The sequence below is a fragment of the Grampus griseus genome (assembly GCF_964374135.1).
Source record: "Grampus griseus genome assembly, chromosome: 11".
NCBI lineage: Eukaryota > Metazoa > Chordata > Mammalia > Artiodactyla > Delphinidae > Grampus > Grampus griseus.
In genome coordinates this window covers 45055208-45072045 of record NC_139005.1, presented here as the reverse complement: position 1 = coordinate 45072045, position 16838 = coordinate 45055208, and the positions used below count along the sequence as shown (strand labels likewise).

Here is a 16838-nt window from a genome sequence, read left to right as displayed (position 1 = left end):
ACTGTCAACACAACTTTCTGTCACTTCCCTTCTAAATCATTTAGGATTTTGGAGGACACAATGTCTTAAGTTTCCCACAGTGACAAGATCGTGGTGAAAAGAAAGAAAGGAAACAGAGGGAACCTGAGCCAATTTCGATGGAAATATCAAGTTTGGTAAAAAAGAGTTAACTCCGGGGCTTCCCTGGTGGCGCAGTGGTTGAGAGTCCGTCTGCCAATGCAGGGGATAGAGATTCGTGCCCCGATCCAAGAAGATGACGTGCCGCGGAGCGGCTGGGCTCGTGAGGCATGGCCACTAAGCCTGCGCGTCCGGAGCCTGTGCTCCGCAGTGGGAGAGGCCACAACAGTGAGAGGCCCGCGCACCGAAAAAATTTGATTTTCTATTGGTTAAGCTTACCATCAATCGCGCCAGTTGTAAATAAACTGGAGACGGAAGCATGTTGTTAAGGGGTGGGATCTTCCTGTCGCCATTGCTAATATGAGAATCAGTTTTCTAATAGGCTGAAAGCTGCTTCTTTCCGCCCTCGCGCATCAGTTGCTAAGAGGCGGGACTATAGGGTCCATAAAGGACTGAAGGCTCGAAGCCTCGCCCGTCCGATTGGTTGGTAGGGGGCGGGTCTTGTAGCGGATAGGCTGCTGGCCCTGCCAGTTCCGGGTTAGTTGCTGGGGAGGGGCACGTGAGGAGGAGGTGGTGTGAGGAGACCATGGCGGGAGGAATGAAAGTGGCGGTCTTATCTGCAGTTGGTGCCGGGCCCTGGAGCTGGGGGGCCGGGGGCGGTGGTGCAGTGCGACTGCTCCTGGTCCTCTCCGGCTGCTTGGTCTGCGGCTCAGGTACCGCCCGGCAGCAGCCGCCGAGGGAGCGGGTACCGAGGGGTTATATTTAGAAAAGTGGGGAGCGTCCCCAGGGCGTGGGCCGTTATTCTGACGGGCGCGGGCGTGGTGCGAAGGAAGAAGCTTCATCCTTGGCGAACGGGCGCCGGCACTGAGGGACCAGGGCCCTGGGGTGGCCTGCGGGAGCTACCCAGAGTGGGGAGGAGCTTGAAGCCTTTTTGGCGGAGACGGGGAGGCCTGCATTGGGTGAGAAGCGGTCCTGGGGGCTGCATCCTGCTGCATGGGCCTCCTCGATTTTTTTTTTTTTGTTGTTGTTCAAAGGAAGGTGACCCGAGGACCGAATGGACAGGCAGAGCTGCCACTGGGAAGGGAGCATACCGTTCATTCAGAAAATTAGCAACACCTGAGCGTATGCTGTCAGGACTCGGCATGGGTGGCTGAACAGATAATTATAGTTCACTGAAATGCAGTGAGCTCTTTCAGTATCTTACGCCTTTGTAAGATCCTGGCTCCAACCGGCCCTATAGAACCGACCTGGAGCCGTTAAATTCCCGTTTCCAAAAACGCTAGTCAGTATCGAGTAGTTTTCTTTTGGAAATTTATTCATTCCTCAAGCAGACTTTCTTGATGCCTGCTACTGCATAATTGGCTCTGGACTGGGATGAAATTGTTTTCCTTTAACGCTCTAATTCAGAAAACCTAGACTGTGTTTGTAAAAAAAAACCTCCTTCTACCCTTGTTAAGTGCACAACAGAAAGATAAGCGGTGTTTCCAAGCTTCCACTGGAGGGAGTAGAGACTCATGGGGCTAAGGAGAATCGTATCTTGTAAACACATATGCTCTCTCACCTTTCCGTCGTTTGCTGCCTATCTCTTGCTGTCACTTATGATTATCCTTAGCTGCAGCTTTAAGGTTATCTCAGGATCCATAGAACTAGTTTCAAACTGCAGCGTCCTTCTGAAACGGTTTTTATAGGGAGAGGGGAATAGGTAACCAAGAAGGTACTTTTCCAGGGGCAGGGCCCAGAGTAACATTTGAAGGGCTACATATGATCTGAATGAACTTTGACCAGATGTTTAACCTTAGAGGCTATGTATTGTGGAAATGAAAGAGAATATTTGTATCAGAATGCTCCCACGTAGTCCGTGCTCAATCAGCAGGCTCAAAGTTTCTTTAATAAGGAGAGGAATGGGGACTTTTTGGCTTGGAGAAGGGTAAACTTGGGATACGTGTTCTTTGTGGCCTAATAGATCATGTGGGTGGCAGCTACAAGGAGACAATCATGTAATAGAGTAGAACTTTCTAAAAGTGGGATCTACCTAAAGAGAGAACGGAGTACTTCAAAAGGCAGGGAGTTCTTTTAGACCATTTGGCAAGTACAATTAAGTATAAGGAAGTAGAAAAATCACTTACTGTTTTTTCCATTCAGAGGCAGTCCGTTAAAGCACGCTTTCTTCTGGTCTGTTTCCACGTGTTTTTAATTAAAATTTTTTTTTGAATTGATAATATATTCATAAACTTGTCAGCACTTCAGTTCTCTTCCCTGGAGGCCACCAGTTGCTGCCAGTGATAGTTTTCTCATATGGTTTTGTAGCATAAACATTTTCCTATGTCATTTAAAATTCTTCATAAATGTTATTTTTAGTTTCATCCTGTGGACAGATTTTTTTTTTTTTAGGATAGATTCTCAGAAATGGATTTATTCAATCAAAAGTGAAAATATATTTAAGACCCTTGAAACATCTTGCTAAAATATTTTTCTGAAAAGGTGTGCCAGTTTATACGATTATCAGCTATATTTGCTTGTGACCCATTCCCTTGCCAGCATTGGATATTCCAGACAGAAACACCTTTGCTAATCTGATAGATTGAAAGTGGCATCTTAATTTACTTTGCATTTCTTGCATTATTTGTGAGGAAGCATCTTTCAAATATTAATTAGTTATTTAATTTTCTGTTTAGAGTTTACATTTTTTGGAGAGTGTGTCCTTTGCTCTTGGCCTGTTTATTGTGATTACTGTTTATTGGGATGTTTGTGTACTTTTAAAATCAGTTGATGAACTTTTTAATATTTTAAGGATGTATTTTTTATAATCTATTTATTACAGAACTTTAATTTGCCCCCTTTATCTTTTTAAATAGAAGATTTATATTTTTTATGTGATCACTTGATTTTATTCTTTAGATTTATTTCCATTGCTTTTGTACTTGAAGATTCCTCCAAAATTAAATTTTTGTATATGTATATTTTGTGGTACAATTTAATTATTTTTCATTTTACTTTTTAATCAGCGGTTAATGTTAGTATTTGGTGTGAGGTGAGTATCTAGATAGATTTTATTTTCCAAATAACCAGTCAGTTGTGCCAGCATCACATTGAATAATCCTTTGCTAAGCCCACTAATTTAAGATGCTAGTTTTTAAGGAGCATTTTAAGATGCTTTTAAGTATGAACTGGATTACCTCTTGACAGAAATGAATAGAGGCTATTTAAGAATTAGAAGAGGTGGTTTTTCATAAATTTTTAGGGTCTTTTCTGGTCCTCACATACTATGAATCATTTTCATTACCTTCTACCAGTAGATGTTAAATGATCAGTGTTGTTGATTGATGAATTATAAGTAAATACGAAGTTACTAACTTTTAAGTAGCTGGTTTATGGGTAAATACAATAAGCAAGTTGTGATTCACTAAATTCCAAGGAGGCATTTTCCAAGAAGAACTAGATCTTTGGGCTCAGAAGGCATTTTTTAAATGTTTAATTTATTGTGCTTTTTAACATGCTGGCTAACTCACTTTGGGGAGGGGAAGGAAAGTGTTGTGTATGTCCTTTTGCTATGGGAAGCACAAGATTGTAACATGAGCATTTTGACAGCTTGTATATATTGAAGGTAATTGGTGTAGTTCTATGTTTTTCTAATAATTTAAGCTATAGCTGGAGTGGTGATTGTTTGCACAGATTATCCCCTTAGGCTGATTTGGTGTGTTTTCCCTCTCAATGAATTTCCAAAGATATGGCTGGCCAAGGTGCTGATTTCTGTAGGAGATTGGTGTTAGAGAGGTTTGTTTGTTTATTTACAGTGCTTTCCTTTGAATGGTGTGGAACTTGGGTAAAGGAAGGTTTAAGAAAATGTTGCTTGTTAAATTATTTATTTATTTGTCCGTGGGATCTTAGTTCCCTGACCAGGGATAGAACCTGCGCCCCCTACAGTGGAAGCACGGGAGTCCTAACCACTGGACCGCCAGGGAATTACCCCCAAAATGTTGCTTTTTATAAAAATTTTATTCCTTTAGGAAAATGACATTGAAGAATTTTAAAATTGGTTTAAAAATACTGATGTCTTTTCTTGGCATTAAATTTTTCAAATCTCCTGTGCTATTGACATATTATTTGTATCTTACTACCCTCTTGAAAATAATAATGGGCTTAAAGAGATGTTGTGTTATATTACTTGGTGCTGTGGGAGAAAGGAGTTAATAAAGTGTGACTCTTAGGTTTTTATTTGTAAATACACAGTTTTAAGCTTTACATAATCTTACTCTCTTACAGTCTCCAGAAGAAAATAAACTCTTGATCCATATTTGTGAGTGGGTGTTCTTTCAGTATATTTGGGCTTGCTAGTGAAACAAATGTCAATAGGATTTTGAAAGGGTTTCATTTTATGAAAAATAGGCTTGGAGGAAATCCAAATTACTATTGAATTAAACCCTAGTGAGAGATTGATAGATGAGGTTCAGGACATACTACTCCAAAATATGGCACCTTGGCATATTGAATATTTTAAGCTGAGGGAGTTTGAGAAAACAGCAAAGCCGAAAAGTCACTCTGACCTCCCGCACTTTGCCCTCCTTCCTTGAAATAGGCCATGAAATCCTCATGTGAGAGGTGTCCTCCCTATACCTGGAGGAAAGGAGCATCCTTGTCTTCGAAGACAAAGGGGCATGAAGAAGAATCCTAATAAACAGGCCTTGCTCAGTTTCCCCCACTCTACTACACTTACCTCATACTCAACCTATCGTTCCTCTGCAAATGTCCACTTTTCGTCAAACCTAGCATAAAAGTACGTGGGTCTGTTTCTTTGGGTCTTTATTTCCTTAGAGGTTTTCATGTCACATAAAAGATATGAAATAAATTTGTATGATTTTCTCCTGTTAATATGTCTTTGTCAGTTTAATTTTTGGACCCAGCCAGGGACCCAAGGCGGTCAAGGAAAACTTTTCCTCCCCTGCAATATCAAGACTGAATTTTAAAATATTGAGATATAATTCACATACCATAAAATCCACCCTTTCATTGGTCTTCCGTATACAGTTGATCCTTGAACAACACAGATTTGAATTGCATGGGTCCACTTATACGTGGATTTTTATTTTCAATAAATACATACTATAGTACTACCTGATCTTTGGTTGGTTGAATCCACAGATGCGGAACTGTGGATCTAGAGGGCTAACTAAAGTTATACGCTGATTTTTGACTGAGCAGAGAGGTGGCATCCCTAACCATGGTTGTTCATGGGGCAGCTGTATTCACAGTATTGTGCAACCATCACCACTGACTAATTACAGAATTTTTTTTAATAGATTTTATTTATTTATTTATTGGCTGCGTTGGGTCTTCCGTTGCTGTGCGTGGACTTTCTCTAGTTGCTGCGAGTGGGGGCTACTCTCTGTTGCGGTGCGAGGGCTTATTGTGGAGGCTTCTCGTTGCGGAGCATGGGCTCTAGGTGCGCAGGCTTCGGTAGTTGTGGCACGCGGGCTCAGCAGTTGTGGCTCGTGGGCTCTAGAGCACAGGCTCAGTAGTTGTGGCACACGGGCTTAGTTGCTCCACGGCATGTGGGATCTTCCAGGACCAGGGCTCGAACCTGTGTCCCCTGCATTGGCAGGCGGATTCTTAACTACTGCAGCACCAGGCATCCCCAGAATATTTTTATTACTCCAAAATGAGGCCCCATACCCCTTAAAGGTCTCTCCCCATTCCCTTCTCCTCCTAGCCCCTGACGACCACTAATCTACTTTCTGCGCCTTTGCTTATTCTGGATATTTATATAAATGGAATCATTTAATATGTGGACTTTTTCTTGACTGGCTTTCATTCAACAAAAAGTTTTTAAGGTTCATGTTGTAGTACGTATCAGTACTTTTATGGCTGAATAATATTCCATTGTATCAATAATACCACATTTTGCTTATCCGTTGATCAGCTGAGGGACATTTGGGGTGTTTCCACTTTTTGGTTATTATGGATATTGCTGCAGTGAACATTTGTGTACAGGTTTCGGTGTGAACATGTTTTCACTTCTCTTGGGTGTATACATAGGAGTGGAATTGCTGTGTCATGTAATAATTGTGTTTTAGTTTTTGAGGAACTGCCAAGCTGTTTTCCAGAGAGACTGTACCATTTTACATTCCCACCAGCAATGTGTGAGGGTTCCAGTTTCTGCACATCCTTGCCAACACGTGGTTATTGTCCTCTTTTTGATTAGAGCCATCCTAATGAATGTGAAGTGGTATTTCATTGTGGTTTTGACTTGCATTTCCATAATAGCTAATGATGTTGAATCTCTTTTCATTGTGCTTATTGGCCATTTGTGTATCTTCTTTGGAGAAATGTCTATTCAAATCCTTTATGCATTCTAAACATTGGGTTATTTCTCTTTTTATTGTTGAATTGTAGTAGTTCTTTATATATTCTGGATATTAGACCCTTATCAGATATATGATTTGCAAGTATTTCCTCCCACTTTGTGGGTCATCTTTTCACTTTCTTGATAGTGGCCATTGAAACACAAAAGTTTAAAATTTTTGAAACCATTGTCAAATCCAAGGTCACAAAGGTTTACACACCTGTTTTCTTCTTCTAAGAGTTTTTTAGTTTTCGTTCTTAATATTAAGGTTTGTTTGTTTGTTTTGTTTTTTTGTTTGTTTTGCTGTACGCGGGCCTCTCACTGTTGTGGCCTCTCCCGTTGCGGAGCACAAGCTCCGGGCGCGCAGGCTCAGCGGCCATGGCTCACGGGCCCAGCTGCTCCGCGGCATGTGGGATCTTCCCGGACCGGGGCACGAACCCGCGTCCCCTGCATCGGCAGGCGGGCTCTCAACCACTGCGCCACCAGGGAAGCCCAATATTTAGGTTTAAGACCGAATTTAACTTCAAAATTAGTCTGCGCTTCACTCTAAAACCATTTTGAACTGATGGGTGTCATTACCTTTTTTGTGTGTGTAACTTTGGCTTTGTAAGGTTTGTTTGAGGTTTTTGTGTTTTGGGTGTTTTGTTTATTTAAATCTACCCACCTTTATACTAAGAACCAAAGAGTTAACTAAATTTCCCCTGAGAGTAGCACTAAATGAGTTGGTAAGTACAGTGTAGAGCAAGGAAGAAGATATTGAAATGTTTTGTGGTGAAGAAGGTAACTTGTGCAAACTTGGGTGGGAAGATATGATAATGGTCACTTGTAAACCTTAAATTAGCTGAGATTGAATATAAATTCCTCAGGGGAGATCTGTTTTGGTAAAATCAGAGGGACTGCATATGTTCATTGGCTGCTCTTAAAACTTGAATGAAACAAAACAGCTGGAAAAAAGCAACTTTGCAGTCTTTTAGTATCTGCTTAAAGTACTCTAAATACAAAAAGTGTTGCTAATTCTGTTCATCCTACTCAGGATATGGATAGAGAAAGTCACCAGATGGGGTTACTTTAGCTATGCCTTTATAAGAGAAACAGGACCTGGGTGTGAATGTCAGTTTAGCTGTTTACTAGCTGTGTGACTTTGGACAAATTACTTAATCTTTCCTAAGCATCAGTTTCCTCATTTGTAAAATGGAGGTTATGAGAGTGCCAACCTCACAGCATTGCTGGGAGGGTTAAATGAGACAGACAACATACTGTCTGTCTTAATAAACACGTAATAGTGGCTTTTATTATTACTTATCCTGGATTAGTGACTATTTGTAATATTTAACTAATTACATTTGGCAGGAATAAGACTGCCTTATTTCTTCTCTCATCTCAGTTTTCTTCTTCGTGTCTTAGTCGCTGATATTTTTAACCCCAGCTTTAAGAAAGTGGTCAGTTTAATTCTTTTTATGAAATGAGTTATAGTTACTAGCTTGTTCTGTTATTATACTTAATTATTTTCTTTCTTTGCATAAAGCCGGAATTGATTTAAATGTGGTCATGCTTCAGGAATCCAAAGTTTATTATATGAATACCAGTCAACAATCCTGTTATAAAAATGTGCTTATCCCGAAGTGGCATGATATATGGACACAGATACAGGTAATGATTTGGAGGCTCCTGGCAGGGGCAGTTTCTGTGAATATCTGTCTGTCTGTGATTAGTGAGTACATTGACACTTTCTTCCCTTCTCACATGCAGTTAAAAAATATATGTGTGTGTGTGTAAAATTAACAACCTTGATAAGATTATGATTATTCTTAATCTCATCAGTGTTTTCATCAGTAAAGCATTTATGCCTATTTTGTGTTTCTCTCTCTGTTTCTTTAAGTGGCCTGAGATAAACTTCCTTCCTCCTTTTCCCCAAGAGAGTACTTCCTTCTCTTCCCCTCACTCCTTTTACACTCACAGAGACACAGACACACACATATAGACCTCTCTTTCTTTTTAAAGATCTTAGGCCTTCTTTGGGCTGGACACTGCTGCGTGCCTATCAGGATGTAAACTCTCGCCTTGCTGCTCCTATTCTATTTTGATTCTACACAAGGTTTTGCATAAATGCCCTGAGCTGAAGTTTCTCCTTGATAGAATGACTTTGGTCTCATTTATTTCATAACACTGTTGAGCCAGAGTGTCTGGCTGTAATGATTGAACAAAATGAGTCCTTGGAAATGTTTCTGCTGCTATAAGCATAGTTACTGATAAGGGATTTGTTCACATCAAAAACATAAGGTGGGCTCGTGGGTTTTTAAAAAAAATTCTCTTTTTTCATTGTCTGATATAAAGATCATATTCCATCTGGAGCACATTATAACCAACATTTACCCATAATCAGTGATTTGTGACAAAGGGTTGAACTTTTCAGCTTGTCATTATGGGAAACATTTTTGGTGCTGTTTATGCCTGGCAGTTTTCTTAATATTCTAGACCCTTGCTTTGCATGATCTCTCATAAATAGCTGTATTGGTAACTCTTTCAGCTTGGAAGTCTTTTTTTTCCCCCTATGTTCTGGCCTAATACTAGATTCAGATCATGTTAACAATAAAACATTCTAACAGCTGCCTCTCTGTACCATGTACAGTGTTATTTGCCCAGTTATCTTTTAGCTGCTGTATCTCTGTATTTCTCATAAGCCTGTGGAAAGCTGGTGCCATTATTGATTTAGTTATTTACTCTAAAGGTTTTTTTTTTTTTTTTAATTATATTTGTGAAAATTTTAAATTCCTACTTTCTTCTTTCTCATCCTGATTTTACTTGTGTTACAGATTCGGGTAAATAGCTCCAAACTGGTCCGAGTCACCCAGGTGGAGAATGAGGAGAAACTGAAGGAGCTAGAGCAGTTTAGTATCTGGAACTTTTTTTCCTCCTTTTTAAAAGAGAAATTGAATGACACCTATGTTAACGTGGGTCTATACAGCACAAAAACCTGCCTCAAAGTTGAGATTATAGAGGAAGACACCAAGTACAGTGTCACTGTGACCCGGAGTAAGTCTTACCTCTGTTTTTCTGATGGATTCTCTGGTGAGAAGGGACTGAGCTTTCGAGGATGTAATTAGTGAGAAAAGTCAGCCCAAGACAGCTCCATTTTGGTTCTGATTATAACCTGAATATACCACTGCTCCAAACAGTTCAGAGAGCCTCCACCCCTCATAAAACCCTTTAAGCCTAGATTTGAGACTTTACCATAAGTCATTCTGAGTACTTCCTTACCTGGAATTGTGAAGACTTGTATTTCTAATACTTCCAATGGCTCTGAGCTGATATGCCTAGTATTCTTCAGAGTAAGATAGATGTATTCCTTGTCTTCTGGGCACTTATAGACAAAGATAGATGTCTTGAAATGTACAGGTCTACATTTGAAGGCATGAATGGTTAACAATAAAAACTAAAGAAGGGTAGAACTGAATACCTCACAAACAAAAGAATATATGTGGAACCATAAATAAATGTGAAGATCACTGCAGTTTCAGGCTTATTCAGTCTAATTGGGAGCTTTCCCTTCTCTGAATGAGTCTGAGAAAGCTTCACAGAAGAGGTGGACCATTATCCTCTTGGATTCTCTGTGATTTTTGATCTCTCCTTGGTAACTACTGTCTTAGGAGAGTAATGTTTTAAGTAGTAGAAATGTTCCTGGGTTTTGCTACGAAATACATTGTGCCCTTCCAACTGTCCTAGGGTTCCACAGTTCTTTGGTTGAACAGGATCAGCCTGTTTTTTGGTGTTCCTTTTGCATTTACTGATCCCTCTCACTCTTCTGTTTGTGGACTTCCCCTAGACTCAAGAGCTCTTGAATGTGAAAGCTGTGGGAGTGTCTGGTATGCCAGTAAGGGGTCTATGCTTGGGCCCCCTGGTCCTGGGTGAGATGTGTTTTGAGTATAGGCTTTTCCAACACAGTGCTTGTGTAGCGAAGAGAAGTAGGTGGTGGTGTTGGTCAAGCAGAGACCAACAGTTAGAGAACAGAAGAGGGCCCTGACCCCAAGTTCTGGGCTGATCTGAATCCGAGCGTGTGTGACTTAAGGCCCGAAAACCAGAGTGGTGGAGACCCCTTGTGGGCGACTGCATGAAGCGCTGATGGCACTATGACTCCATCAAAAGCAAAGCTTAGCTTCTTTTAGCCTTAGCTTAGTAGCCAAAATAAAAATAAACTCTTGAGGGAAGTACAGGTTAGACAGAGACCTAATTATACTTTCTCTTTGGAAGGGTGCCCAGGCTTTGTGTGGAATTTAAAATGCTGTTTAGGTGGGCTGTTTGCATATATTTTATTAGCTGACCAATGATGCCAACATTGTCTTTTATTCTGTAATGCCTTAAATTGTTTTGTTCCCATATTAAGCAGAAGTCTTTTATTTATTTCAGGATTTGACCCCAAACTCTTCCTCATTTTTCTCCTTGGACTTATTCTATTTTTTTGTGGTGACTTGCTGAGCAGGTAGGTTCCAAGGCTAGCGGGCAGAATGAGGAGGCTCAGACCTACCCTGCTTGACTTTTTTTTTTATTCATTCTTGGCTGTGTTGAGTCTTCATTGCTGCGCACGGGCTTTCTCTAGTTGCGGCAAGTGGGGGCTACTCTTCGTTGCAGTGCGCGGGCTTCTCACTGTGGTGGCTTCTCTTGTTGCGGAGCACGGGCTCTAGGCGTGTGGGCTTCAGTAGTTGTGGCACATGGGCTCAGTAGTCATGGCTCGCGGTCTCTAGAGCACAGGCTCAGTAGTTGTGGCGCACAGGCTTAGTTGCTCTGTGGCATGTGGGATCTTCCCAGACCAGGGCTCAAACCCATGTCCCCTGCATTTGCAGGCAGATTCTTAACCACTGAGCCACCAGGGAAGTCCAACCCTGCTTGACTTTTATCATAAAGACTTGAAGTGCTGCCATTCCCTTTTCTAGGACCTTTATGGATGGCTAGGCCATTGCCTGCTTCAATAATTTAAAAAAATAATATGTGTTATAATTATTTTCTTGTATTAATAAGATTGGTAATAATGAAATTCCCCCATTAGGTTACCCATCATGTGTGGGATTTAGCCAATACAGCACCACCCTTTCCACCGTTAGAAATGTTTAGCCCTCATTTTTACAGGGCTGTGTGTTGATGAGTTTCATGCTGTTCAGAAGTAAAGAAACAAATATCAACCACTTACTCATTTCCTGCCTTTAGGAACCTACTAGCTAGATGAAACAGACATGTACAAATATAAAGAAAACATATAGATAACAAACATTGAACAAAGGTAGAATTAACATTAACTTTGAACACAAGGAGAATATTTGTGGAATAGTGAATGAAAGCTTACCAATTGAAGTTCAACTGGAGCAAGGTTGGTGGAAGTTGTTCCTTATTTTGGGGATCCTGAGAGAAACTCAAAGTGAGCGACGGATATCTGGTAGAAAGAACCTAGAAGAGGAAGAGGAGCTCTCTGTTCTGTGCCCTGTGTTTGGTTTATCCTTCTGGGTAATCAGTTCAGTTCTAGTTTCCAGTGTCTACTGGGGCTCTTCCTTCTCCCTAGAGAAGCTGTGCAGTTCCCAGAAGAAAGATTCCCATTAGAAATTGCCTGGGGAGAGGTACTGGGGATGGGAGCGGGAGACTAAGCAGAGGTTTATTACTGGGATATATTTGAGGGGCCCTTATTGATACTAATCTTCATAATCTGGCAGCAACTACATTGTACTAGTCTCTTCAGTTTTCTCATCTGAAGTGTTGGGCAAATACCTGCTCCCACCATGTACCTTTTTTCTATCTTTTGGCTGGGTTAGTTGTCTAGTTTGAACAGTGCCATATATGAATACACACGTAGTCATGAAATGAATTTTATCTCTGCAGAAGTCAAATCTTCTACTATTCCACTGGGATGAGTGTGGGAATTGTGACCTCTTTACTAATCATCATTTTTATGCTGTCCAAGTTTATGCCCAAGGTAAGAAGCAGAATCCTCACATGCAGTTAGGATGAGCTTGGATAGTTGAAGGATTGTTTTTGGATAATCTTACAGCACTGAAAATTTGCATTGATGGCTGATAAGTAAATGTCCTACTCTTTCCTTGATTCAGAAAGGTACTTTCCATGATGAAACTTGCAGCCTCATTACATACAATCTCTCCCTTTTTATTTGAAATCCTGTATACAGTGGGGATGATTAAAGTCTTCTTCCTGTTTGTTAATTACATAGATTATATAGCCAGGCTTTTAAGTTATTTAGCATCTCATTTTCCCAGTTTTCTTTGCAGACTGTACCATTTAAAATATAAAGGACATCTTTTTAAGAGATGTGTTTTGTGCATTTTTAGTAGGTTGAATTTTTTTTTTTTTTAAATCACAGTTCTATTTTGTTTCTTTTATGTATGGAAAGCCCATTGTAACTTTTTGCTTTCACTTCTACTCTTTCTTAGAAAAGTCCCATTTACATCATCCTGGTAGGAGGCTGGTCCTTTTCTCTGTACCTCATTCAGCTAGTTTTTAAAAATTTACAAGAGATCTGGAGATGTTACTGGCAGTATCTTTTAAGTAAGTGTTGTTTGTTTTGCTTTACTTTTTATATGTTTATAGGCTGTTTTAGTTAATTTGATCATGAAAAGATGTTGCTTGCTTACTGCTTACAGGAGTTTAATAGTCTATGCCATTTTGTTAACTTGTAAGAATCATAGTTCTTTACTTATTTCTAACCCCTCTATACAGTTGTGACCTTCTCTTAAATTAAAATGATGCTGCTAGGGAGAAGACTTTAATTTCTTGGTGTTTATAAATGCGTCTCTGTTTACACAATAGGCATCTTTCTGAAAAGCCGTAAATTGACTTTATGAATATAATCATATTTTAAATACACTTGAGGACCTTAAGAAGTAAAGGACTCTACAGTGAACCTTATCTATAAAGCGAGAATCTTTTGGTTATAAAGATAGTAACTCTTAATCTATCCTTTGAGAGCAGATTAATCTGGATTTTCATATATTAGGTTTTTTAAACAGACTATTTTAGAGTTGTTCAACATGTAGGTTTGATTCTCCATTTGAGAATTAAATAAATTTAGGATAGTAGAAAGGATAGAAGCTTAAAGAGATTAATATATATGAATAATGAAAAAAGTGTGAACAATTGAGTAAAGATCTTACCTATTTCCCTGGTTCATTAGGCGCTACATAGTGAATTTACTGCTGCTCCCCACACAGATTATTTTTACCAACTGTAGATTAAAAAGAATGTCTTCTGATAACTCTTCTCATAGGCTATGTCCTTGCAGTTGGATTCATGAGTTTTGCAGTCTGTTACAAGTATGGGCCCTTGGAGAATGAACGAAGTATCAACCTGCTGACTTGGACCTTGCAGCTGATGGGCTTATGTTTCATGTATTCCAGTATCCAGATACCACACATTGCCCTTGCCATTATCATCACTGCACTGTGTACTAAGAGCGTGGAGTACCCTATTCACTGGCTGTACATCACCTACAGGTGACTGAAAGGCAGTGTAACTTTGTACTGAAACATGCAATGTGGGATGCAGTTGCTGCAAAAGGAGACAGAGGTGTTGACCTGGGAGCCTCTTTGTTAATGCAAATTTATGGTATTATGCTTCACTTTTATTTCCTTCAAGTCTTTCTTTTTAGATTCTCTGTAGGCATTTTTATAGAATTTATAAATTCTGGTTATTTTATATATAAAATAAAAACATCTAGTAAAGTGTCATGTGTTCTTGTTACCACTAGGTGATGCAAAGTATATCACTTTTATACCGCATGCCTCAGGTCACCTGGTTTCAGATTATTTCACACTGGCTCTCAGGTTGCTCTGGGAGTCCTATTCTTTTTTTTTTTTTTTTTTTTAATTTATTTTTGGCTGTGTTGGGTCTTCGTTTCTGTGCGAGGGCTTTCTCTAGTTGTGGCGAGCAGGGGCTACGCTTCATCGCGGTGCGCAGGCCTCTCACTATCGCGGCCTCTCTTGTTGTGGAGCACAGGCTCCAGACGCGCAGGCTCAGTAGTTGTGGCTCACGGGCCTAGTTGCTCCACGGCACGTGGGATCCTCCCAGGCCAGGGCTCGAACCCGTGTCCCCTGCATTAGCAGGCAGATTCTCAACCACTGCGCAACCAGGGAAGCCCCCTGGGAGTCCTATTCTTAGTTTAAGATGTAATTCAAAGCATGTTGTCACTTTGTATGGTGACTGTGGAATGGTCATAGGTTCTGAGGTTATCAATGTTCTTTCTATTACAGATAGTCAAAGTAATGCCTTCAGTTCGGGGGGAACCAAGTTAATGAACCACAGTCTTATGCCATCATTTCTTGTGGTTTTTCCATTTATTGGGAAATAAATATTTTGTCCGTCACTTATTGGAAAATAAGTGAATTTGTTCACATTACTGAATAATATTGACGACTCTGACTTGTCACTCATAGTCTAACATGTCAAGGGTACATTATAACTAAAGATGTCTGTAGAAGAAAGGTGGGAGCAGTGACTCTTAATGCTCAGGGTCTCTGCTGTATGCTTGACCCACTGAAGGGAGTTAGACGTAAGGGTGGTTGTAGATTACTGATTAATCATTCATGATGTTATTTTGGTGAGCACAGAAAGATGTGTAATGCAACAGAAAAGACTGTCCCCCCTCGTCTTCTGACAGAAGAAGAATATCGGATACAAGGAGAGGTAGAGACCCGAAAGGCTTTAGAGAAGCTTAGAGAATACTGCAACAGTCCAGACTGCCCGGCTTGGAAGACTGTTTCTCGAATCCAGTCTCCAAAAAGGTAAATAAACTCTTTGCCAGAAGTGCCAAGTGTCTGTCAGGGTGCTTGTGACCTTCAGTTTTAACAGAGATTATGCTTCTGTAATCATTTTGTATTTGTGGCTTTGTTTTCCTTGTTCATCTAGGAGTAGTCAAGAGAAAGGTACTCATATCCCATGTTAAGCAGTAGCCTGTTTTCTGATTCCTCAAAGAACTATTTACTCTAGCTTTGATTTTAGCATTGAGATGAGAAGACTTTAGTACCATATTAAGTTTCCCCTTTGATAGTTTTGCACTGCTCTCTTGAGTGTTTTTTTTTTTAATTTTTTTTTTTTTTTAGGAGAGGGGATCCTTTTTATTTGGAAACATGTGAAGCTTCAATTTGGAATCCTGATGGCATAAAGTTTATAGGGCCATAAACACAAATAAATGTGTAATGCCCCTTAATCTTATCAGGATTACGGATGACTAAAGGAACTTTAGCACTTCCATAACTAAAAAGGGTAACTAAACTTCCATAACTAAAAGTGCTTATTAAGCAGGATGGGGTTGCAGGAGATGTTGGCCCATGATCCCAGCTTTCCTTTTCTTCTTATTTCTTGCTTTAGTCTACTTACCTGCCAGAGTAAGGATAAGGGTGTTGGCTAGACTCAATATAATTTGAGCTGAGAGCATACCAAGGGTTTCAGTTTGCTCTTATTTTGAAAGAAAACAGGACAGAAGGCAGGTTCCTAATGAGTATTATCTTCTGTTTTTCAGATTTGCTGACTTTGTGGAAGGATCTTTCCACCTCACACCCAATGAGGTTTCTGTCCATGAGCAGGAATATGGGTTAGAGAGCATTATTGCCCAGGATGAACTCTATGAAGAAACATCCTCTGAAGAGGAGGACTTAGATTCTCGGTACCCCCCCATCACACAACAGAACAGCTTCTTGACTTAGGTGATCGTCAGTTATTTTTATGTGGATTGGCTTGGTACCTCAATGGTCCAGGTTGCATGTGTTGCACAATTGCTTCTCAAATCTTGGAAGTTGAGTGAGATAGTGCTGAAATTCTCCCGCTGAAATTAGAGGCCTGAGTAGACCTCCCTCTGGAAATGGTCTTGGTGGTCTCTGGGGTCCCGAGGAAGCAGAGTGGATAAAGTAGTGACTGCTTCCCAACACGTCCCATTGGTTAAGTTCTTGGCCCACCTTTATATTTCCGAAGAAACTGGATTGCCACAGCTAGCATGGCATTCCAGCTCCTCTTTGAAAGTTGATTCAGTCGTGGCATTTCAAACTCAGAAGTGATAACTGTTATATGTGAAGTAATGCTTTCAGACTATAGGCTGCATCTTTCAGAGACAAATCCACAAATCTGAGCCTCTTTTACTTCTGCTTTTATTTCAGTGACTTTAGCATAATCCTTGTTTCAACTGTTTTAAGAGGAAAATAGATTATTATTTGTCTGTCTTGTTTTTTAAGTGAATACATTTTAAAAAAATGTGACAAACTCGTTCCAGAGCCAGCAAGTGCTCCAGAGTGACCAGCCCAGTAGGCCCCTACGTATTTATTAATATGGATTATCCATTAAAGCCCGAGGAGTGTTGTGCTGAGCTCTGGATTAGTTCTCACACCTATGATATTCT

General features: G+C 40.2%; 1 protein-coding gene across 1 annotated transcript; it reads left to right on the top strand.

The window, feature by feature from the left end:
* Nucleotides 1-597: 597 nt before the first annotated feature.
* On the top strand, nucleotides 598-16152 carry NEMP1 (nuclear envelope integral membrane protein 1; the record flags this gene model as incomplete). Its single annotated transcript, XM_082666114.1, has 9 exons — nucleotides 598-830; nucleotides 7983-8107; nucleotides 9271-9490; nucleotides 10862-10934; nucleotides 12320-12413; nucleotides 12886-13000; nucleotides 13719-13944; nucleotides 15058-15231; nucleotides 15969-16152. The coding sequence occupies exons 1-9, from the start codon at nucleotides 704-706 to the stop codon at nucleotides 16150-16152; spliced, it is 1338 nt and encodes a 445-aa protein (XP_082522240.1). The 5' UTR covers nucleotides 598-703.
* Between the last annotated feature and the right edge of the window lie 686 nt (nucleotides 16153-16838).